Source organism: Pogona vitticeps, chromosome 5, assembly GCF_051106095.1.
Source record: "Pogona vitticeps strain Pit_001003342236 chromosome 5, PviZW2.1, whole genome shotgun sequence".
Taxonomy (NCBI): Eukaryota; Metazoa; Chordata; class Lepidosauria; order Squamata; family Agamidae; genus Pogona; species Pogona vitticeps.
In genome coordinates this window covers 177659146-177685235 of record NC_135787.1, presented here as the reverse complement: position 1 = coordinate 177685235, position 26090 = coordinate 177659146, and the positions used below count along the sequence as shown (strand labels likewise).

Sequence of the window (26090 nt, the reverse complement as noted above, 5' to 3'; positions counted from 1 at the left end):
TCACCACTCAACATATACCTGACAAAGTGGGCTTGTCCACAAAAGCTTGTATTAAAATAAGGAGCCTTGTGGTGCAGTGGTTAAACTGCAGTACTGGAGTCAAAATTCTGCTCACAACTAAACTTCAATCCCAGGTAGCCAGCTAGATAGCCTCAACCCTCCATCCTTCTGAAGTCAGTACTGTAAACTGGACTACCCAGTACTGTAATTATAATTGTAATTCTAATTTTATAATTTTATATATTTTACACATTATATTGTTCTGTTTTATCTATGTAAGCCGCCCCGAGTAGACATGGTCTAGAGGGGCGGAGTAAAAATCCAATAAATAAATAAATAAATAATAAATACCCAGCTTGCTGAGGGGGCAATATATAGCCTGCATAAATAAACTGTAAACCAGCCAGAGAGTGCTTTACGGGTTATGCGGCAGTATATAAGTAACACACTTTTTAAAGATATAGCAGTTAGTCTTTAAAATGTGACAGCCTTTAGGTCTTCTTAGTTTTTCCTTTGTTTTTGCCTAGCACAGACTAACACAACCTTTTCCAAAAGCCACTACTCAACTTTTTTTGGACCACAACTCCCCAAATCCCCCCACACCATGGTGGTTCAACAAGACAAACAACAGAAAGATAAGCAGCCTTGGGACAACTTTCATCTCAGCCGTGTCCCCTTTTAGGTAGAAAGAGAGGGGCCAAAGCTGCATAAACTTTTGGAGTTCAGACCCTGTCCCAGCAGGGTCCATAGGAAAAACCCACTCTGTCACAAAAAGAAGGCCAAGTCCTGCCAGGAAGGGGGGGGGGGAAGCAAGGAACATAACTGTTAGCTTCCAGGCACCATGAGTCTGTGTACCACTGACCAGGACTCGCTTCCTTGCTTAGCCAAGAAGACAAAGATGTGGGATACCCATTTTCCATTCTCACAGTTCACAAGAAACTATATCTGCAACATAAGAAAAAGTACAGTACATTACACATATTAAAGAGCTGCTGGATAGCTCTATGGGTTAAGTCTCTGGCTGTGGAACCAGAGGTTGAGAGTTCGATTCCCCACTGTGCCCACTTGAGAGGGGCTGGACTCGATGATCCACAGGGTCCCTTTTCCAGCTCTGCAGTTCTAAGATTATTCTAAGATTCAAAAAATCACCCCATTCTGTTGCAGAGGCAACAAAGAGAAGAAATGCACACAGAGAGGTACCAAACCCCTCCCCACCGCAACAGCCACTGTCCAAATCACAATAAATTGCCCTGGTGTGGACAGCACTCACTGGAAGGCAAAAAAGCTGGTCCTCTTTCCTGCAGATTCTACTGCCCAATATTCAATGGGAAAAGTTGCCAAAATGTGGGGGGTCAGGTGGTGAAGGGTGGGAGCAGGGGAGGTAAGAGCTGAGTGCCAGTGGGCACGATTCTGTCCAAATGACCACCAGAGAAAGATGAGCACATATGAAGTGCTAAAGAAAAAGATGCAGAAGAAGGAATTTACTGCTGCCCCCAAAAGGTGAAAGATGGGCAGAGATAGGATTTATTGCCAGAATCCACTGATCATTCCCACAGCACTCACCGCACCCCTCCACCAGCAGCTGGAAGCGCCTCTGACGCCTTTCGCCCTCCAGATGTGCCAGACTAACAACTTCATCATTCTCCAGTGCTGCTGGGTCACGACTCCACCCACGGGAATAACAAGAAGTTGGAGCAAGGCACTCGAGTCTCTCAAGTCTCCTTGCATCTTCTCATCCACTGACAACACTCTCAATTTCTCTTTCCGATCCTTGTCAGCAACTCTATCAAGAGCAATGGGCAGCGCGAGGGAGCTAATAAAGGGGCCGTACCCTTTTACACGCCACTGAAAAACAACCACCCCACGCATAACTTATTGCTGCCTAATTAGACCCCTCTCCCCCGCCCCCTCCCCAAAGCAACCGAACTGCAAGAATGACCGCTTGCCCATCCCATGGCATGTGCAGAGCCAGATGCCCTCCCAGAATCTCATGATGATGATGATGATGATGATGATACCGTTATGAGTTTCCCAGCTCCCCGGATCTGGAACAACTGAGCGAGCCGCCTAGCCCTTGAGCATGTGCAGAGCGCCTCTGCGTCAGCCTTAACTCAAAACTCCGTCGTCCCACGACCCCGGAGGGCTTACAAGAGAGATAGAGAGAGAAAGAAAGAGAGGCGCGGGCGGCTCTCGCTCCCGGGCAGGGTGCAAATCGGCGCTGCACAGCCCGGAGGGCCGGCAAGAAGAGCCGCCTAGCCTTGCCCGGCTCCGGCCGCCCCCAGGTCCCCGAAGTCCCGGGTGGCAACGCCGAGGAGGTGTGGGGTTCGGGTGGGGGCGTGGGGCGGGCGGGACTTACTTGAAGGTGAGGATGCAGAGCGGGCGGTAGGACTTGTGGCTGGTGTTCTCGGCCATGCCCTTGCCCCAAAAGTCGTCGGCGAAGGCGGCGGCCAGCGGGGCTCCCGGCCGCACGTCCGCGTTGTTGACGATCGCCCACACGTCGTCGTGCACGAACTCGCCCCGCAGCGAGTTCCAGTAACAGAGGGCGGCCACCAAGGCGGCGCCAGCCCAGCGCCCGGCCCGGGCAGCAGCAGCGGTAGCAGCAGCGGCGGCAGCTCCACCAGCCCGAGCCGGCCGTCGCGGCTGCGGCAGAGGCGCTCGTGACTCTCGGCTGCTGCTGCCGCCGCCCGCCAACGGCCCCATCCTGCGGCTCCGGCTGCCGGGGCTAGCTGCCTTCTTCGGCCGGACATCGCAACCGCAGGAGCAGGAGCAGCCCGCCGCCGTCTCCCCACGCCTGCATCGCGCCAACCGGGTGACACGAGGCGGGAGAGGAGCCGCCGCCGCCGCCGCCCGGGCTTCTCCTCCTCCTGCTGCTGCTGCCGCTGTGGCTGCCCGCTCGCGCTCTGCCGCGGCTCCGCCAGGCTCGCGGCAAATAAACAGCCGCCGCCTCCCCTCGCCATCCCTCCACACACACACACACCCCCTCCGGAGCGCGCATGCGCCGTGAAGTACGCGGGCCGCTTTCCTCCTCCTCTTCCCCCCCCTCCTTCGGCCGCTTAAAAGCTGTGAGAACTTGTCGGGGAGGGGGAGTCGCCGGTTGCCTCACAAGTTGTCTCTTCAGCTACGCTTTCCCTGAACAAATGTCAGATCCCAAACGCATAGGAACGAATGCAGCTTAAAAAATAAAGTACTGTATCTTTTTTCCCCCTCCCAAAGGAAAGAATAAGCCGTTCCAGAAGTCTCCAGCAGGCTAATTCCCAAATAAGTATCAGCTTTTAAGGATAGTTTTCATCTGATGAAGCCACACTATTACAAATGTATTCGATTGCAACCTCTCATTTTTAAATGTAAAAAAAATTCTGAAACCTAGGAATGATCGTTTTTAATGCCTGAAACGTCCTCATTTAACACCGTTTTGTATACTCCATGGCCAGTTTTCTGTTCAGTATTGGTAGGGGCAGTCCTTGTTCATTCTTTCTTTTACTTTCATGCCAGTTTGGACCTCTGTGGACTTTTTACCCATATATGAGTGATTAGGAATAAAGGCAAAAGAAATATGAAAAAGAAAGAAGACCAAAACGTTGTGGCTCCTGAAAGAGTAAAGACTAACTGTTACATTAAGATGAAGCCAGATTTCAGCTGAATATCAGGAAAAACTTCCTAACTGTTAAGAGTAGTAAAACAGAGGAACCCATTACCTCGAGAGGTGGCGAGTGCTCCAACACTGGAGGCATTCGAGAGAAACTTAGACAACCACCTGCCAGATATCCTTTGATTTATATTCCTGGATCGAGCAGGGAGTTGGACTTGATGGCCTTATATAGGCCCCTTCCAACCACTATTCTATGATTTTAATGTGAGCTTTCATGGTCAAGTCCACTTCCTCAGGTGGACTCAGACAGGAAGTGGATTTGTCCACGAAAGACCACATTAAAATATAGCTGTTAGTCTTTAAGGTGTTACAAGTTTTTGATCTTTATATTTTATTTGTCTTCTGTTTTTACCTGAGATGCTAACCCAGAGTGACACAGCAACCTCTTCTAAAACTAGGCATACAAAAACAAGCATAGCGTCTTTTTCTGCCTGCCTGCCTTCTCCACCCCAATCCCATTTACTGTCACCATCAGCAGTATTGCTAGTGCTGCTACACACACACACACACACCATTCGATTTTCTTCTCCCCCATCCCCCCGCTTGCAGCCACCAAAAAAAGGCCTCTTCTTTCTTTCCTATTCAGAAAGGGAAACAAGTGCTCTCGGTTGACAATCTTCAAGTCTCTATGTTGTATATGTGGTGGGGCGGGGAAGGAAGCACAAAGAGCTACTACCATTTCCACTAAATTTCACTGCAAACCTCAGCAGCTAAGTATCGGTGCAGCTCCCAATGGGTGTGGGAAGGGTCCAGTGACATCAGAAATTCACCTGCCTCTTTCCTAAGCTATGCAACACAACATAGCAATTGTGTCTTAGAACAAAAGCCACATTAGGCTTCCATAAAACTTACTGCTGGAGATGGGCATGAACCACAGGTTTGGTGCTGCCTCTGAGTGGCCATCAGCTGAAAGAGGTGAAGCTGGGAAACACCAAACACATGTTAGGCCGATAAACAAACCAACACATATCAACAAACTGGTGGTTCATGCCGATCTCTACTTACTGCTTAAAAGACCAAGTAATACAGACTATGCTTCCTCAACCTGACACCATCCAAATGTTATAGACTACAGCTTCCATTGACCCAGCTATGATGCCAAAGAGTTCGAGGTACATATATGGGATATCTAGTCCTAAATATCTGAAAAAATGACTTGGCTAGGGGAGGCTTGGATCTGGCGCCCTCTAGACATAATGGGCCAGAACGTCCATCGTCCCCAGTGAATTTGCCCATTGACATTTCACATATCTGGAGGTATGTGCCTGAGATAATAGCATGTTAGAGGACATGTATGCCTTTTCCACATTTTTCTGCATTCCCATTCTTTTCTTCCACAATTTGAAGCAGAAATGCCTGTAACGAGAAGCTCAGATTTTAGGGACCAACAGCAAAGACGAGGAGCCACCACCAGTACCAACACCCTCCCCTTCAAGACCTGCAGAGAGAAATGAGCCTCACTAAATAAACCGTCTCATTTGGGGGAAAACCGAAGACAGCAGATGTTGCTAATCTGGTGAGGATTCAGAAGCAGTGTGTTTTTATGTAATTCCTTCCAGTCTGGGTTTATTTTATCACAAAGAAAACTTGTTAGTTTTAAGGTGCCTTGAGATTGGCCAACAGGTGGAAGCAATAGACTTGGGGAGATGCCTACTAAAAAGGCAGTCTTTAAGGTAACCTGCTTCTAGAACATTTGCAACTTTAGATTTTAAAGAGATTGCTTTTGATTGGGCCTAGAAATAGAACCCGTTCAGCTGACAAGGCCTAGGCATGATGAGTTCTAAATGCTCTGTCCCATAAAGAATTATGTGGCCCTATTCTACAGGGTTCAAGCCCCTTTTAAAGGCAACCCTCCATTCTTCAAGTGCAACATACTAGTATATGTGGATAATTTTGGCCAAGCCAGTTTGTGAGTGTTCTGGCTGAACAGATAGCTTCAGGTCTCTATGTTGTATATGTGGCGGGGCGGGGAAGGAAGCACAAAGAGTTGGGTAGAGAGCCTCAGAGGTCAGGAGCAAAATTCACCACTGTAATTCCTAGGAGAAGAGCTAGCAGGTGTAACCTTGGGCAAGCTGCTCAGTCCCTGAAGACTGGAATAGCTACTGACTTCTGAGTACTCTAAAAGAAAACCATGGCAACGGGCACCATAAATTGGAATTTGACCGCTTTTGTTTATTATTCAGCCAACACTGATTTTCAAAGGTTTAATTTTAAGCTGTGGAAATCACTTGACTCGCTAATGAGTCTTGCCTCTATAGCATCTCCCTTGGATGGCATAACTGATCTTTTCAGGCAATTTATGGGAGGTGGTCCCAGGGCCAGTCTTCTATTTGAAAGGGGTTCAGAAAGGGCACTCTATAAAGGATAGGGTTACGGACATCAGGAGTGGCAATTCAGTGTAATTCCACTCCGTTTGGACTTTTTATATCTGGTACCCAAGTATACATATCGACTTTGGAGTAAACCCACAGTCCACTAGTTTCCTGGTAAGAAAGCATTGCTCAGTTACATGCAACAGCTTACTGTCCACATGGAATAAACTCCACAAATACATCCTCCCTCCACATTCAGACCTCCTCCTAGAGTGTGGAAGCCACCAGCCTTCTCTGTGTTGTCAAACACCCACACAGGGGCTGGAAGTTGCCCCAGTCTTGCCCTAAGAACTGGATGTGGAGCTTCCCACCATTCTAGAACGAGGCTCCCTCCACATGGTTGCCCAAGGTGATCTAGAGCAGCCATTCTCAATGGGAGCCATATGGAGAACCCTGGCACATTTGAAGGGGGCCACAGACTGGAAACAATTATTGACGCATCACCTTATAAGGTTAATTATGCAACTTACACAATCCTGAGTCGGCCTATATTTCTTTCATCTTGTGTTTATGGCTGTGGCCAAAAAAGATAATTTTTTTTTCAGAGCAGCTGATCTAGACACAGTAGTTCTCAAACGTGGGTCCCCAGACTTGTGCTGGCCAGAATTTCTGGGAGTTGGACTGCAACTTCCAGAAATCCTGGCCAGCACAGCAAGTGGTGAAGGCTTCTGGGAAATGCAGCCCAAAAACATCTGGGGACCCCACTTTGAGAACCACTGATCTAGAGCAATGATTTCCAGCCTTTAGTAACCCAGGTGTTCATGGAGAACAGCTCCCAGAAACCCTGGGTAGAATAGCTAGCAGTGAAGGCTTCTGGGAATTGCAGTCCAAGAACAACTTTGGTAAGTTGGAAATCTTGAGAGCTCTGTTCAGCCCAGGAAGCCTTAGTTTATTTACAGAGGAGAATTCTTATAACAAGGGCATTCCTTTCACAATGCCAGATATTTGGCCAATAGATTTAATTTATATTTATGTAGTATATGCACACATATTTGTATTGCTCACTCTTCAATTTGTATTCAGCATTTCCAATGCAATCTGTTGTGAGTATATAAACACATTTACATTCATTTTGTCATTCTTTTTTTTGGCTTTGTAATCGTTTTCAAGCCTGGGTGGAGTAGACAATGTGGAGTAGACAATTGTGGCAATAGAAATTACCACAATTTTAAATGCATATGTATCAGTAAATTATGGACCTCAATGTTAAGCGTTTATTACTATTATTTTGTTTCCTTGACACTGCTGACTGAATTATGTTTAGGAATAATTGTCAGAGGTTCTGTTTAGGATTCTTGGCTTTGGGGGCCCTGTTTCATTTCATCATTAACCAGGTGTTGGAAAATGAATCAATTATAAAAATAAATCCTAAAGGACCAGCCTCCAGCATGCTCTGCCCCTTCCCATTCACTCTCCATTCCCGAGTCCAGTTCCATAAACTTTATTTAAATACTGGATATACTGGGTTTTTTTAAAAGAAATGAAAGTACATATAAGTAAGTCCATATGTTCATTTAATCAAGTTTCTTTGCCAGTCAGTGTTGCTGGGGAAAACCTAACCTGTCTCCTTTAACATTTGCAGCACATCTCTGGCTGTTTTCATTGGAGTTCTGTTTACAATCTCATCTGCTGTCTGTAATTTATGTGACTGGGAGGGAACTATTCAGTACTAACCAATCATTCCTTCCAGACTTTGACATGAAACACAGTTCTGCCTCTCTGCTGAGAATTCTTTTTCTCTCTCTTTAGTTTGTTGGTGAGAGTTGTTTGTTAGCTGTTGATCTGTTTGGTTGGTTGTTAATATGTTTGCATATTAAAGAATCAGTATCATCGAAGCTACCAACATGAATTTGACCAAACTCTGGGAGGCAGTGGAAGACAGGAGGGCCTGGCGTGCTCTGGTCCATGGGGTCACAAAGAGTTGGATAGGACTTAATGACCAAACAACAACAACAATATTAAAGAAAGTAGCATGCAGAAGTCTGTAATTTCGAGTGACTGTACATGAAATGTTTCTTTCTCCTACAGATGTCTCAGAGTGGTTTATTGAGACTTCAAGTGTCAGTTAGTGAAAAAGGAGTGTTCTCCAGGGCACTTGCAACTATTGGAACTCTGTATTGCCATGGTGTTGCAAAAAAAGTTATACCAGAAATTCAAAAATCTGCAAAAGTTTTTAAACATACTTTTTGCATGGAAAAACATTGCATGACAAGGGGCTTGGGATAATGTGCATTTACTTACCTGTTTTTTAAAAGAGAAACATCTGGGTATGGATGGGCAAACACGAGGGGTGTAAAGTTAAAGTTTGCTTGTTTGGACGCAAAGCCCAGTTTATGTAATGGAGCAGCATGAATCGTGAGTTAGTAAATCAAGCTGAAAGTCAATATACCTGGCAAATTGTCTGCTTGTGTGGTTCCATGCAAGGGTGACCAAATGTCCTCTTTTAGGAAAGACATTCCTTTCTTTGAAAGACTGCCAGAAGACATCCCTTCTTCCAAAGGTGTCCTGTATTTGAAGGAATGTTCAGGACAGGTTTAGCCTTGTGCATGTTTAGCCTTGAGAAAAGAAGACAGGGGAGATATGATAGCACCTTCCAAATACTTGAAAGGTAGTCATACAAAGGAGGGAGAGGATCTATTCATGATTATCCCAGAGTGCAGGACACACAGCAATGGGCTCAAGCTACAAGAAGACAGATTTATCGTGGAAAAAACTTTTTAACTGTTAGAGTACTATGACAATGGAACCAATTACATTGGGAGGTGGTGAACACTCCATCACTGGAGGCATTCAAGAGAAAAATAGACAGCCATCTGTTAGATCTGCTTTGATTTGGATTCCTGCATTGAGCAGGGAGTTGGACTCAATGGCCTTATAGGCTCCTTTCAACTCAATTGTTCTATGATTCTATGATTTGCAGGTAAAGCACCAGAAGGAGAGACATGAGGGACTTGAAACTTAACAACAGACTAACATCCTAACTTGCATTTATACATGTAAGTTAATATATGTACTTTTATACAAATAAATTATTTGTCTATCTTCTTTTTTTGATGATGTGTCCATCTCTTATATGTTTTCTAGTGAGAAAAAATGGCTTGGCAGTGGCATATGCATGGTACGAAACCAACCGCCAGAAGGCAAAGGAAGAGGGTCTGTCTATCTGTCTGTCTTTTTCAGATTTTCATTTTCTCATTGAACACCTTGGCTAAATAAGCTATTTTTGTTGTTTGGCTCTTCTAGAAAACTGCTTTGGTTTTCCAGATAGTTTTCTAGAACCAAACTATTTTGGTTCACCATAATAAGATGTTTATTTGCTGGGCAAAATATGGATTGAACCGAAGGAAGGAAGGAAGCCATTTTCTTAGCTGGTTTGCCTAGGCTAAAAGAGGTTTGTCTTCATCAAAATCTGTTTTTGAGGCAGGTGAAAATTTGATTCCCTCACCCTGACAGTGTCTGGAGACCAGCAAAGCAGCATAGAGGAAGGAGAAAACTCTTCCCCACATCATAGCTCTTGTGACAAATTTCTCAAGGGAACCTCACAGAAATTCAGCATCTCTAGAGTTCAGTCTATGTGCTTTTGTGTGCTGAGTTTTTCAACTGATTAAAGTCATTTCATTAATGAAAATAGGAGTAAACCTACTGACCAGCAGACAAAAGTCCACAATACATAAAATATATAGCCACACTTTATATGTCTAGACCAAATCCAGTGATATTTCTACACAGAGTGAAACTATTTAGGACAATTTGACACAGGTAGGTGCAACGAATAAATCAATGGAAAGCATTAAGATTGCATTAGCCCATGCATGGGGGGGGGCTCCCATGGGGCTGTCTGCTCTCACCCCGAAGCCCCAAGGGAGCCTAGGGGAAGGAAGTGAGTCTCCCAGGCCCCTGGCAGGGAGAAAGGAGCCACAATGGCTGGCAGAAGGGAAGCAACCTGATGAAGGACGCCTGGAGGAGGAAGCTACAAGAGGGCTGCAGCTAGAGGCCTTGGGGCCTTCCATGGAGGAAAAAGAGGAGACATCGGGAGATGCCGTGGAGGAAAGGGATCCCATCTTCCATGCCTCTGGGGAGGTACAGGGCTGGGTGGAGGATCCCCAGAGCAGCATTCTAACCCATCTGGCTATGGAAGAGGCCAGGGATCCAAGGTCCTTTGTTGCTGCCAACCGTGAGCCCCACCACCACCTCAACCTTGGCATCCTTCCTGCTCTATGGGAGCCACCACACCCACCCTGACCCAATTCCAGTACCGGAGGCGCAAGTGTCAGTGAGAGCAGCAGAATGGACAGTGGCTGCAAGTTCTGCTAAACCAAGAAAAGCTGTTGTGGTTTAAACACTGGAACCCATGGAGTTATTGTCCATGAACCTCATGGTTACCAGGCTGCTGGGAGGCCGGGGCCAATGACACTCACAATATGTTTGTTGTCTGAATAGCATTTGTTGGTTTGTAGATCCTAGGATGTATCTACGTGAAGAGGTAGACACTAAGATAACCATGTGTCCTATTATACAGAACAGAGACCTCTATTTTAAATGCTGCCAAACAACAGCCCTTTACTTGGAATAGTTTTATATTTGAAAGGCTCTCCAAAACGAGGACCAGAGATTGTGAAAACATATAATTCATCTGGTCCCAGTTTTAACAATGGCCAGTCATTAAACAGAAGACAATTGCATGCTGCGACAAACAGACATCTTTTCACCACTCAAAGGAACACCCCTTCTAATAATGTTAAACATGCCATCTAGTTTGAGAAAGAGAAGGTATGCAGACAATATAGATCTCCAGAGGTTTGTCTGCTTACATTTCCCATTAGCTCTTGTGAGTGTAGTCAGTGATGTGGGATTATGCGAGTGGCAGCACAAAAGCATCTGAAATGCCTCTGTTGCCCACCTTGTTATATTTAGGGTAGACCCACTGAAATCAATCTGATTTAAATGAGTTGTGTCATTAAGAATACCAATCTGGATGCAAACCTAAGTGCTAGGATGCACTAAAAGGAATGGTTGGTGTACCAAAGGAAGCAATTCATTAAGTAATTAAATGCTTCTATGAATTTATAGCATCAGCACAGAAAACACATACTGTAATAGTTTTCTGGAGTCATCCATCTGGCAATTCATTTCCTCTGAGGACAAGCCATTTTGCTTGAGCTCTGCTTCAGATGGGACAGGATCATTCAATTATAGCCAGGGTGGACCACCCAGCAGGATTACCTGCCATGGTAGACAGCTGCCTTTTCCATCTCCTGCCTCTGAACTTGTTTCTTTTCAATGAAGAGGCACTGCATTGTCAGGATGGGAAATATAGGTGATACATGAGCCTCTCTTTTTTCCCCCTCCAGGATCCATCAGGGCTGCACCTATCCGGAAAATGAGCACATGGAGAATCCACACTGATGACGGGTAGAGAGACACTTCTAGTTTCATTTTTAGGGGACCTATCCATTCCCATTCTTTTGCAAACAAAATACTATTCCTAGAGGATTTCAAGAAAGGAAAATCATGACAATTTTTAATAGATTTGTTTCAATTGGCAGGGGACATTCAGGGAAAACAAGGGCAGCCTTGTAGCTGCCAGGCTGCCCTTTGCCCATCGTTAAATGAAGTCCAGGGGGCAGTACATGCTCACCCACACCTCTCGGGCCAGACTGTGACCATGCCTTTATGTGCCACCTTCTTTAAGCTTCTCTGCCCCTGTGAGCACAACACATATCTTCTACAAGGGCTATAGTGGACTATTTTAGAAGCCATGATCAGCATTCCTTACTTTTATTGAAGCACTACATCTTTTCATGGCCCCTGCCTGTATCTTCGGTCCTCGTCTCACTGGCTCTGTGAGTGTTTCCAGATGGGCAACAGTTAATGCTCCCCATCAAAAGACCTTGTGCAGCTGTTCAGGCTTTTCCTCCTAGGTGGATTTTTATTTTGTATTCGTGAAGGCTTTCACGGCCGGGATCTAATGGTTGTTGTGGGTTTTTCGAGCTCTTTGGCTGTGTTCTGAAGGTTGTTCTTCCTAACGTTTTGCCAGTCTCTGTGGCCGGCATCTTCAGAGGACAGCACTCCGTACTCTGGTGTAGTTGGCTTGGGAGTGCAGTATTTATGGCTGTGAAATAGGCTTTTGTCTTTTTCTGTAGATAGGTGATTAGTGTGTCTTGTTGTGGGTGTATTGTTGTGGTAAGGAGAAGAGATTGTCTGTCCTCTGAAGATGCCGGCCACAGAGGCTGGCAAAACGTTAGGAAGAACAACCTTCAGAACAACGATTTTTATTTTATTTTTTTCCTCTTTTGGGGGGGTGGGGAGGCTCGGGCAAAAAAAAAAAAGGAAGAAGCATTAAAAAACAGAAGAGTTACAAGCTGAAGGTGTCACCAGTGTCCGTTGCTGCAAAACGTTGGGGACGAGAATGGGCTAATCTACTATAAAAGCCTTGCTGGAAATAGAATTTGGAGGCAACATCGTGCCAAAGTTCCAATTTCCAACTCTGCATTGCTTTATTTAGAGCAGAACTAAATGATACAAATAGCTCACCATTATATTCAAAGCTCCTTAAGTGGTGGAAAACATCTGTTTAATATGAGCCTGCCTTAATCTACATGTTGCAAATTAACTTGCTTTTGCTTTGAGATTTGTCAAAGTAAAGGAGGGTAAACCTGAAATTCATTCGCATGGCTTATTTCACAGGTATGGAGCTTGGAAGAAATGGTGTGTCTGGAGCGAAAACATTGTAATAGCAGGAATGAGACATATCCCTTAATGTGTGATTTGACCCTTACATTGCCTGTTAACATAGATCCAAAGGGTCCCTTCCAGCTCTGCAGTTCTAGATTAGGGTGAGGAAGAAGAAGATCCACTCATTTATGTCCCCCAGCAGCATCTACCTTTGGTCACCTGTTAGCCAGCCTGTCCTTCTCTTCCCCCCCTGAAATTAATTTGATCAGATGCTCCCTCCCTTATCAAGTTCTTGTTATACCCTAAGGATCCTAGCTGCCTTATAGTCTATGTACAATGGCTGAGACAACTTTCCACCTTCACTGTGCTTGCAGATGTGCCTTATACTCAAGCAGAGTCAGCTTCCAAAAGAATCTTGATAATAAAGCTAGGTCAGCTTCAGATATTTTGCCACCCAAAGAGGGCAGCACATAGTGGCCAATAAAGCCATGTGGTTCTTACAAAATACAAAATCAATGGCAGATGATATGTTTATTGTTGTTGTTGTTTAATCATTAGTTGTGTCCAACTCTTCATGACCCCATGGACCAGAGCACGCCAGGCCTTCCTGTCTTCCACTGCCTCCCAGAGTTGGGTCAAATTCATGTTGGTTGCTTTGATGACACTGTCCAACCATCTCATCCTCTGTTGTCCCCTTCTCCTCTTGCCCTCACACTTTCCCAACATCAGGGTCTTTTTCAGGGAGTCTCCTCTTCTCATGAGATGGCCAAAGTATTGGAGCCTCAGCTTCAGGATTTGTCCTTCCAGTGAGCACTCAGGGCTGATTTCCTTCAGAATGGATAGGTTTGTTCTCCTTGCAGTCCAGGGGACTCTCAAGAGCCTCCTCCAGCACCACAGTTCAAAAGCATCAATTCTTCAGTGGTCAGCTTTCTTTATGGTCCATCACATAAAGTACATCACTACTGAAAAAACCATAGCTTTGACTATGTGGAGTTTTGTTGGCAAGGTGATGTCTCTGCTTTTTAAGATGCTGTCAAGGTTTGTCATCGGTTTCCTCCCAAGAAGCAGGCGTCTTTTAATTTCATGGCGGCTATCACCATCTGCAGTGATCATGGAGCCCAAGAAAGTAAAATCTGTCACTGCCTCCGTATCTTCCCCTTCTATTTGCCAGGAGGTGCTGGGACCAGTGGCCATGATCTTAGTTTTTTTGATGTTGAGCTTCAGACCATTTTTTGGACTTTCCTCTTTCATCCTCATTACAAGGTTCCTTAATTCCTCTTCACTTTCTGCCATCAGAGTGGTAACATCTGCATATCGGAGGTTGTTGATATTTCTTCCGTCAATCTTAATTCCGGCTTGGGATTCCTCCAGTCCGGCCTTTCGCATGATGTATTCTGCATATAAGTTATAAGATATGTTTATTAGAACACTAAAAAAGGAGGGTGTGTGCAAAAAAATGCTAGCTTTTGACCCATACTGGTCTTCATCAGGCTGTGCACCAATTGTGAATAGTGCAGAAAAAGAAGAATGACATTTGAAAATAGTCATAACTGAACAGTGGTAGCCTGGTGGCCATATCTGGGTTCCATCAGAAGCACAAGCAGGTTCAGAGACCCAGCACTGTAGACCACCAGAAGAGGGCATGATTTAGTTCGGTTGGCTGCAGTGCTCAAATTATGGGGAACCCAGCCCTCTCACCATTTGTGACTACCTTACTAGCAGCTGGTGTTTGTTTGCTTACTCCCCTATACTGGGGGGGGTGAGTGCTGGATTTCATCATCGGTCTCTCCTTTACTGTACTGTATTTTCAATCATTCCTATACTGTCCACAATCAAATCAGATTCCAGGACAGCGTACAATATAAATGACAAATCACTTGAGGCCTCTCACAGAGTACTATGAAATGCTAACAACAGATAGCCATAATAAAAGACAGCAAATAAAAATTACAAGCCTTCCCTCTCACCCCAATGTGAACATGGATCCTTTCCCACATGTGGTTCTAAGAGTATTTAAAACATAGAGGGGGGGAAGCCCTCTCTCTTGCCTCACAAACAGGGCAATGGGTAAAGGAACACCAATTCCAGAAGAAGGATTAAACCATTCCCCCCACCACCACTGTTGGCTTGAGATGCTGGCTTGAGCTGTTCCCAGTTGGATGCTGCTTTAAGTCTGTTTTTCATCTCACGTGTGTTCTCCAAGGACTCCTTTTCGAAGAGAACAATGTAAACCTTGTTACTGCACCTTTGCTTTGGGCTGCATTCGTCGCATTAGGAAGCCAATTCACTACCGATTTGCTCCCAAGTAGTCCTATCAAAAATCAATGCAGTTGTCAATTGTGACCTGAGAATTTTGACTTGCTGTTCAGATTTTTTTTTAACCAGCTTGTAATCATTGCCTTTATCCAGTGCACCTTGCTGAGCAAAACTATATCTCTTCCTACCATCACATTTCATGTGGGGGGGAACACAATTAAATTCTATACAGAAACAAGGCAAACTGTGGGTACCCTGAGATATGTGGGTAAAAAGGGGTGTCATCATATCTGCAAGCCTGTATTTATGTGTTGTTTAAAAAATGAGAGAGCGAAGAAAGGAGATATAATTCTCTGGGGCATGCCATCAGAGCAAGTGGAGTAAAAACAAACGGTTCTTACTTACTTGACTGGGACATGATTATAGATGAGTGAAGCAAGCAGAGAGAACTTGGAGCCATTACCTTCTGGACTGCAATGTCCACCAGAATCCATCAGCCGGCATTTCTTCCTCCCACACCACATCCCTCTGAGATACACAAATATAGAAGGCAAGCCAAGGGCATTTTGCTGCCTAAGGGCCAAATAGCACCCCCTCCCATTCCATGTACAAAGCTGATTCCAGAACTTGTGAGGGGACCACAGTCTCCTCCACCCTCTGAAACTTGGTGAAGGTCCGCTCCCTATACTCCTCCTCCTCAGTGCAGTGGTAGGACCAGCCAGGCATCTGCAGAGAGGAAAAAAACCTGATTTATTAGTTTGTGACCTTGTGCCACAGGGAAAGCCCCTTTTAAGCAGGAGAGGGCCCCCAGCCCATAATGGTTGAATGGGGCCCTCCTATTTTCTTTTAGTCCAGACTTTCTATTTGTTACAACAGAAAATGAAGACCATGTGGTATTTCTTTGCAAATCAAGATCTTCTCAAAGCCAAAAACAGACAGGCATGCACACACTCCACTACCACAATTTTGGCTCAGTGTTTACAGCGTCTACATATAGGATGACAGAGCCCCCTCGATGAGAACAGCACTTGAGCAAAATAAATTAAAATGGTGCAAAGTTCTACAGTTAACTGCTACTTAAATATTAGTAACATTGTGCTTTAAAAATCTAACCCTTCCTCTAAGATAGTTGGAATTTTATTTATTTATTTATTCATTCGATTTATACCCCGCCCACCTAGACAGCGTCTACTGTCTACGTGCCTTATTCCATGTTATACTTATAACAAATTCTTTGAGGTGGAAGGAGATAAGATTCCCCCACTGGGTCAGACTAAAAGGCTTTTAGTAGACCATGGTCATCTAGTCTAATGCCTTCTTGCTTTCCACAATGGCTAATCACATGCCGATGGAAAACCATGAGAGCAGTAATAGCCTCCCTCAACGGCTGTTCTCCAATGATGCAGCATTTATAGTCATCATCCCTGATGGCCTTATTCTCAATGAATTGGTCTAATCCTCCTATTACAGCTGTTCCAGAATCTGAAGCAAGCATATTCCCACAATTTAGGGAAAGGCATTTGACTGCCGAAGAATTGATGCCTTTGAATTGTGGTGCTGGAGGAGGCTCTTGAGAGTCCCCTGGACTGCAAGGAGAACAAATCTATCAGTTCTAAAGGAAATCAACCCTGAGTGCTCACTGGAAGGACAGATCCTGAAGCTGAGGCTCCAGTACTTTGGCCATCTGATGAGAAGAGAAGATGCCTTGGAAAAGACCTTGATGTTAGGAAAGTGTAACGGCAAGAGGAGAAGGGGACGACCGAGGATGAGATGGCTGGACAGTGTCTGCGAAGCAACCAACATGAAATTGACAGACCTCCGGGAGGCAGTGGAAGATAGGAGGGCCTGGCGTGCTCTGGTCCATGGGGTCACGAAGAGTCGGACACGACTAAACGACTAAACAACAACAACATTTGATTCTATATCATTAGAGGTGCAACCTGATAATATCTTATCTTCAGCTGGCTTTTTTAAGCTTGTGGTTTTAATTTTCCAACATAGGTAACTACAGATCCCATCCATGGATAACATCTACAAAGGACAACCTTCGAACATTTCTGCCTCTCTCTCTCTCTCTCTCTCTCTCTCTCTCTCTTCCCAAATTTTGCAATGCCTAGTCTGATGAAAAGGGTATGGATTCAGCATTTCGCCAATTAACTTTGCCAGAAAAATACCAAATAATCCTAACAAGTAAATACTTTCAGGAGCTGGAAGCCAGGCATTTAGTCTCATGAATAGCTGTGAGTAGTTACTGCAACTATATTGATGAAAAATGCAGGAAATGCTATGGAATTGGAATGGTCTGATTCACATTTTTGTTGTTGACCACAGGATATAAAAGCAAATGTGAGTTTCCTACCTGTAATCTGTAGTTTTTATTCTGTTAATGGGGCTTCTACTTTCTTCCACAATGGATCCATTTGCATTGGTTCAGGCAATATGATAGTTTGAACTGATGCTGTGGTTGATGCAAAGGCATAGCAGCTGGCGGGAAGGGCAAAGATCCAGGAGGGCTGAATCTTTGCAAACAATGCCATTTTAAAAAATAGCTTAGTGCTAGGGTTGTAGTACTAGGGCATCTAGACACCAAATGAGAGAGCGATAAAGAGAATGAGAGGAGGAAACAAGAGGAGGAAATTGGTTAAAAAGCCTTGTTTACTGCTTAATAAGGTAGTTATTCCATCACTGCACCTCCTGCAAGGTTCCAGAAAAACCTGCAAACAAAGCTGTTTAGCCAATTTCCTCCTCCTTGGGTGACCATTTAATGTGAACAGAACTGAATTTCCCAGTGCAGCTCCACAGTGACTAAATTCACATTTCTCTCACTGTGTAGTTGCACCCAGGTCTTAGTTAGTTCTACTGAACTTATTCCCATAGCCCATAGACTACAGTCTTGGTCATCAGCTGCTGAATCTGTGATTAATACTGGCATACAAAGCAAACAGTGGCTGGTGCATTGCAAGGTTTACCAGCAACGTGACGGCAGAGAAGGATATCTGCATTAATTCTGCACCTCATGCAATGATCTCACAACTCTGACAAAGGCACTGAAAGAGCACAAAATTACATGTGTGACTCCATGGTTAATAAAGAATACCTAATTGTGTGTGTGTGTGTGTGTGTGTGTGTGTGTGTGTGTGTGTGTGTGTGTGTGTGTGTGTGTGTGTGTGTGTGTGTGTGTGTGTGTGTGTGTGTGAGAGAGAGAGAGAGAGAGAGAGAGAGAGAGAGAGAGAGAGAGAGAGAGAGATCTATATACCTATTTACTGAAAGATGAATTATTGCTTTGGGTCTAGTTTTTTTGCATTGGATCTAGTACATTGCATTCCCACCATGCACTCATATTTAAAGTGTATCATTAGGGCCTTCGTATTATTCTTGCAAAATTGTGCAGTCCCGCATAATACTAAAAGCCATGGGGCTGATTGGAACTCTGTGCTTCTTCCTCGGTTTATTATGCTTCCTTATTAATAAAAAAAAAGACAAAGCACAGTGTGTACTTAGCAGCAAAAGGGAGGTGCTTCATATCTGACTGCTCAGGGAGCCCCTCCTGGACTTGGTGGCATGACGTGTCCGTGCCTAGAGTCCTTCTGTTGGCGGAGTCACTTAGAGACTCCCTTGAGTAAATACAGACCAAGGAGAAGATCTTGGCCTCTTCACTGCTATGTATTCAGTTGCCACATATCATGTGGGAAGCATTGTTCAAACACTATTAAACCCAGAAGTCAGTGACTGGAGCAGAAAGCGAAAGTACCCTGTTCACCTCCACTGATCCTTCAAACTCTGCGTTTACACGGAAGAATTTGTCCTGAATTCATAACAATAGCTGGAAAGTTTGCCAGAAACACTTCAGAAAAACAATAGAGCTGTCCTAGACTGAACTTTTGAGCATGTGGGGGTGGCTGCCTTCCTTTATTTTTCCCCCTGCAGAGGCTCATTCTTTTAACAGCAGAGGGAGTAGCCAGGGAAGTGCAGCAGGAAGACTGCCAGCTTGCTTGTCTTTCTAGCCTAGCACCGTCTACCTCAACTGGCTTCAATTGTCCAGGTTTGCAGACAAAAGTCTTTCCCATCTCTACACTTTCCCTCATTCTTATAGCTGTAAATGGCAGAAATTCAACCTGGGACCTTCTTAATGCAAAGCATGAGCTCCTTACCACTGAGTTATTGCACTCCCAGAGGTGTAGTGGTGTATTTGAAAGTGCACGGCCTCATCATGACAAGTCCCAAAGCCAGCCCCTCCCCACGTAAGGTGAGTCCAAAAATGCAGGCAGCTGCATCTGTGCCTATTTTTTAAAAAAAGAAAAGAAAAGAGGAGCAGCTGTTTTGTAAAGTTAATGGCTCTCAGTTGCCCATTGAAGACCAAACTACCTTCAGATACTTTGCATTACAGCAAGAATAGTTTGTAATAATATACTGCTCCCAGGGAAAGTCTCTTTTCCTCCCAGCTACTGTTAAAATTTCAGTTATGCTCAGAGGGAAAAGGTACACTTCAGGATAATGGTCATATCTCCTGCTATTCAGAAAGTCCCGGTTGCTCCAACCCAGGGCAAATCTGGACTGTGTAAAACCAGAAAATCTCGCTGCTTTAGAAAATAAGTAAGTAAGTAAGTAAGTAAGTAAGTAAGTAAGTAAGTAAGTAAGTAAGTAAGTAAGTAAGTAAGTAAGTAAATGAATGAATGAATGAATGAATGAATGAATGAATGAATGAATGAATGAATGAATGAATGAATGAATACTTTTCCTATAAACTTAAACATAGGAATGCTAAGTATCTGGTGATCTCTTCCTCCAAAGAGAATAATGAATGACGGGAGAAAAAATTGACCTCGGTTGTGTTCACATCAGGGAAGGCACAAGGAGCTTGCTCCTGTTCTATTAAGCCCTCACCCAACTAGATCATGTGAAAGTCTGCTGTCCTCCAGGATTCTAACAGCATCGTGATACATATGCTGATCTGGGTCAATAGAAATAAGGGGAATGCTCTCATTAGGTTTACTGGATGGGAGACAAACTACTGCTTGAGAAATGACTGGACTGAAATTATGTTAACATGCAAGAGGTTGAACACTTAACCCCACTGCCATATTTTACAATATTTCTTTGCCACCCATGAACAAGTAGGCTTGGAAGAGTTCCTGTTTGGATTGCAGCTTTCAGAACCACCAAACCCACATGGACATGGGTGGGCAGTTCTAGCTGTTGTTGTTCAAAGAATAACTTTTTCAAACTGACACTTGATAAGCTGGTCCTTCCATTTTCAACCAGAGCAAAGACCCATTTGGTACAGTAACTGTAAAATGAATTATATTGGAAACTCTGCAAGGGGAAGAAGTAATTAGAGAAGGAGGTGTAATCATGGCCCTGAGTAAATTGCCCAGGTTTATAGCGCTAATTTTATTTACTTTTATTTACCAACAGTTATTAAAATCATAACCGGAATCGTTTTGCTTTGAGCTGAAATGCAGCTTCTGTTTTCATATATATAAAAAACACTTTTTACACAACTGCCATTCATTCCTTCCATTGAAGTTGTTTGTAAGCAATATCTTAGTAGTGAAAACATAGCTACCAAAGGGAGAAACAAGAATTTAAGTAGCATTTGAATTAGGTCAGCCACTCTCTCACACATACTGTACACACATTAACTGCAAAGCAATAATGCAGCATTTCCGGTGACTAATAAAACTAACATTCTTGCTAAGAGCAGACCTCTCAGACATGGTATTCATTATTAAGATTAAATGTATTTGGGAGATGGCTTTCTATCAAGTATAGCTTCCAGTGTTGATTCCTTGCCCCTGAGTATTATAATTATTTCCTGACTATCTACTTGAAACCTATGCTATTTTAAAAAATCAATGGTGTGGATTCATTAGGTTTTCAAAAAATAAAATACAATGTACAGTTTATGGACTAAATCTAGTTGTTATGGCCGGACAGAGAAGGTCCATTAGATTTAGGGCTGTTTTACCAAGGTTCCATTGATTCAGTGGGCCTACATGAGAAAAAGGGGGGAGAGAGAGAGAGAGAGAGAGAGAGAGAATGAATCTCTGGATTTTGTAGACTTTACACTCTAGCATTTCATGTCCTGAAACTAGAGGGCAACATCGTGCATCATCCACCCACTCTGCAATACTGGGCCACCTGTGTCCCATAACTGCCATCTTGATTACAGCAAAGATTCATTAGCAGAAAATGAAGAAGGCAAAAATGAAAATATCTTGCCATAAAATGTCAACATTTCTGTTTTGTTAGTCATTCTACTAAATATATAACAAATATATAATAAATATATGTTTTAAATGATTAGCCACATCATTCTGGGATCAAGAACAGATTTGAACAGAACAGACATATGTCTGTTACAGCACACCAGGTTACAGCGATCCTTATAACAACAAAGGATTGGGGGAAATTTGAATAGAGAAAGGAGCAAAGCATGAGTGCAGGGAACCTAAAGGGAGGTGACACATAAATGATTACCCATGGAGAGAAGTGGTGAGGGAAAGTTACCCTTGCTAAATTTCTGTGTGTTGAACTGTTGAGGGCAAAAGAGTAACAACAATAAAAATATATATATAATCTTCTTTAGTCCCAGGGCAGCTCTATGTTGAGCTACTGCTTGTTTATGACAGGAGAGATCTATACTCTTTTAAGATACAAAGCAAAACTCAACTGCAGCTGACACAGTCTTAAACATGAATACTTGTGAATCAACCCCACTGAACACAAGGCAACATACTCAGGATTGCACTGTATTGAATCTTTCTGCAATGTGGATTTTGGACATTTATGGAGCACTTTTAATCTTCACTTTAGGCCAGCTAAAGAATGTTGGGATCAGACAATAATTTATATATTTATTTATTTATTTATGCTGAAGCATGCCTTTGGAACTGCAACAGAAGGTGTCTATCTCCGGACTAGATCAGATGGAAAGCTCTTTAATCTCTCTAGATTGAGAGCAAAGACCAAAGTCCAGCTGAAATGCATGAGGGACTTCCTCTTTGCAGACGATGCAGCCATTGTTGTCCACTCTGCTGAAGACCTCCAACAACTCATGAACCGTTTCAGCAAGGCCTGCCAAGACTTTGGACTAACAATCAGCCTGAAGAAAACACAAGTCATGGGCCAGGGTGTGGACTCACCTCCCTCTATTACCATCTCCACACAAGAATTGGAGGTTGTTCATGACTTTGTGTACCTTGGCTCAACCATCTCTGACACCCTCTCTCTAGATGTCGAGCTGGATAAACGCATTGGGAAAGCAGCCACCATGTTCTCTAGACTCACAAAGAGAGTATGGCTCAATAAGAAACTGACAACACATACCAAGATCCAGGTCTATAGAGCCTGTGGCCTGAGCACACTCCTGTACTGCAGCGAGTCCTGGACCCTTTGTGCCCGGCAGGAGAGGAAGCTGAACACCTTCCATATGCGTTGCCTACGACGGATTTTTGGTATCACCTGGCAGGACAGAGTTCCAAATAGAGTAGTCCTAGAACGAGCTGGAATTTTCAGCATGCATACATTACTGAAACAGCGACGTCTACGCTGGCTTGGGCACGTTGTGAGAATGGCTGATGGTCGGATTCCAAAGGATCTCCTATATGGAGAATTAGTGCAGGGAAATCGCCCCAGAGGGAGACCACAGCTGCGATACAAGGATATCTGCAAGCGGGATCTGAAGGCCTTAGGAATAGACCTCAACAGATGGGAAACTCTGACATCTGATCGTTCAGCCTGGAGGCAGGCAGTGCATCATGGCCTCTCCCAATTTGAAGAGACCCTTGTCCAGCAGGCTGAGGCAAAGAGGAAGTCACAAAGGAAGCAAAACCAGGGAGCTGGACAGGGGACAGATTGGATTTGTCTCCAGTGTGGAAGGGATTGTCACTCTCGAATTGGCCTCCTCAGCCACACTAGACGCTGTTCCAAGTCCTCCATACAGAGCACGATACCATAGTCTTTCGAGACTGAAGGATGCCTACTACTACTATTTATTTATTGGACTTATATACCGCCCCATAGCGCTACAAGCACTCTCTGGGCGGTTTACAATTTTAATTATACAGGCTACACATTGCCCCCCCCCAGCAAGCTGGGTACTCATTTTACCGACCTCGGAAGGATGGAAGGCTGAGTCAACCTTGAGCCGGCTACCTGGGATTTGAACCCCAGGTCGTGAGCACAGTTTTAGCTGCAGTACAGCGTTTTAACCACTGCACCACGAGGCTCTATAATAATAATAATAATAATAATAATAATAATAATAATAATAATAATAATAATAATAATAATAATAATAAGTATAAGTATAAGTATAAGTATAAGTATAAGTATAAGTATAAGTATAAGTATAAGTATAATAAGTATAATAATAAGTATAATAATAAGTATTATTATTATTAATTATTAATTATTAATTATTAATTAATTATTAATTAATAATAATTAGTAATTAATAATAATCGATAATAATCGATAATAATTAATAATAAAATAAAATAAAATAAAATAAAATAAAATAAAATAAAACAACAACAACAACAACAACAACAACAACAACAACAACAACAACAACAACAACAACAACAACGATCTTAGACCTGCAGAGCTGGAAGGGCTCATTGACTGAAGCCCCTGTCAAGATGGCACAGTGGGGAATCGAACTCCCAGTCGCTGGTACCATAGCCAGATCCTGGAAATATTTATTGTTCGTTTTTGACTATAATTCTTATTGACTATAATTCTTAGAATCCCCAAAAAAGTAATTTTTCCAGAATCTGATCACAATGGTGTGGAAATATACCTCCACCAGCAGGGCAACAACACATCCACTTTGGAAGCCTTTGATATTCCTACACAAAATTATGTGGATGTAAACCTACAACCTGATGTTCCCACAGTTGTAAGAGGCCCAAATGGCATGTGTCAAGAGATCCTCCTCCCACCCCACCCCAAAGCCCTTTGCTCCCTTAACATGGTTCCAGAAGAATTGCTAGCTTAGCAGCATCCCTTTCCTTAAGATCTCAGCCCACAACCTGAGAGGATGGTGTGTCCTTGTGATGTTTTAAAGGGAGAACAATCTAAATCAGTGTTTTTGAGGGTTGTGACCCCAAAGTGTTTTCTGGGTTGCAGATCATCTGATAGGTGTTTTAGCTTTTATTTAACAACTTCTACTTGCTTTCAGTGCAGGATATTAAAGTTAGCATATCACAGACCCTTTGGGGGAGAAGGAAAAGAGAGGTTACTTACCTGTAACTATGGTTCTTCCAGTGATACTCTGTGAATTCACACATGTGGGTAATTTCAGCGCCTGCGCTGGAACGTCGGAATGTTCTAGAGCTTTATTCTGAAAAGAAAAGAAGACAGATTGCCCCTTTTGCGCATGTCAAAGACCCTCCCCCCCCTCAGTTCCACATATCCGCCATTGCTATCATACATAATTGGTAACAGGTATGCAGTGACGGATAGCGGGGAGGAAGGGAGGGTATGTGTGAATTCACAGAGTATCACTGGAAGAACCATAGTTACAGGTAAGTAACCTCTCTTTCTTCTCAGTGAACTCTGTGAATCACACATGTGGGTGATTAGCAAGCTAACTTACCGGAAGGCGGGCCGTCACTGCAAGACAGATGTCAGGACAGACCGCCCAAAAGATGTCTCCTTCTTAGCCCGAAGATCCAACTTATAATGGGTCACGAAGGTTGATGCCCTGGACCATGTCGCTGCTTTACAGATGTCCTGCAGGTCCACGCCACTGAACAGGGCAGTCGAGGTAGCCATGGATCTAGTAGAGTGTCCTTTCAGCCCTTCAGGGACATCTTTTCCTGAAAGCTGATAGGCTAAGGTAATAGTGGAGACAAGCCATCGTGACAAAGTAGAGGATGAAGCAGGTAAACCTTTATGCGAACCATAGAAACATAAAAACAATCGTTCATCTTTTCTGAACTCCTTTGACCTGTCAATATAATAAGCTAAAGCTCTTCTAACATATAACAAATGCAAGCTCTTCTCAACATCCGAAGAGGGGTGAGGAAACAAGGTGGGAAGTGAAACAGATTGGTTGAGGTGAAAATCTGAAACTACTTTGGGTAAAAAAGCTATATCCGCGAACAGCATAACTTTGTCCTTGAAAAATTGCAAATACGGAGGGTCTGATCTAAATGCAGCTAGTTCTCCTGCCCTCTTAGCTGAAGTGATAGCTACCAGAAACAGCGTTTTTAAGGACAAGAACTTAACATCGCACGTAGCCATGGGCTCAAAGGGATGTTTCATAAGAGCCTTGAGAACTAAAGATAATGACCATTGAGGTATTGGAGATCTCCTAGGCGGGCGAATATTCATAAGGCCCTTGAAAAACTTCTTTACCGTAGGGTGGCCGAAAAGGCGTGAGGAATCTGAATCTCTTGGTTGAAAGGCTATTATAGCAGCTGTATATACCTTTAGTGTTGAGACAGCTAGGCCCAAATCGAATAAGTGCCTGAGATACAACAGCAGTGTCCTCAAAGATACAGGAGAAGCTTGTAATGCTCGGGAAGAGGCAAAGTTCAGAAAATTGTTCCATTTATAATTGTACAAAGCCTTCGTTGATGGTTTCACCGCCTTATCTAATATCTCCTTTATTTCTGGCAGATTCTCCAAGCAGTCAGATGGAGGGAATCGAGGTCCGGATGAAGAACCATTCCGGAATCCTGTGTCAATAGATCCTGTTGAGAAGGCAGTCGGATGTATTCGGCAGCCATCTCCTTCAGCACTGGAAACCACGGCTGTCGCGGCCAAAAAGGAGCTATGAGGATGCCTGACGCCTTGTATTGAATCAATCTGACTATGGATCTTTGAAGTAGAGGAATTGGAGGAAACAGGTAAATCAGACGGTAAGTCCACGGGATCATGAAGGCATCCCCTAGGGAGTGTAGTCCTTGTCCTGCCCGAGAGGCATACATTTGACACTTCTTGGTCCTCTGTGAAGCAAACATGTCTATGGACGGATACCCCCATTTTTCGCAGATCATGCGAAAAACCGTCAAGTTCAGTTCCCATTCGTGGGACAGTCCCTTCATGCGACTTAGTCTGTCCGCAAGATAATTCTCGGAGGTTGACACATGTATCGCCATGGGGTAAACATGGTGAGCATAGCA

The 26090-nt window shown here is 43.8% G+C and overlaps 1 protein-coding gene across 3 annotated transcripts in view; it reads right to left on the bottom strand.

The window, feature by feature from the left end:
- Positions 1–8590, bottom strand: part of TMTC1 (transmembrane O-mannosyltransferase targeting cadherins 1) — a 210272-nt gene extending 201682 nt beyond the window's left edge. For 2 of the 3 annotated variants that reach the window (XM_072999904.2, XM_078376279.1), the window contains exon 1: positions 2357–2991. In XM_072999904.2, the coding sequence (XP_072856005.2) occupies positions 2357–2700 (344 nt within the window). In that variant the 5' untranslated portion in view covers positions 2701–2991. Of the gene's footprint in view, positions 1–2356; positions 2992–4501 lie in introns of those variants that run through there. The other variant, XM_078376280.1, reaches the window with a different exon arrangement.
- Between the last annotated feature and the right edge of the window lie 17500 nt (positions 8591–26090).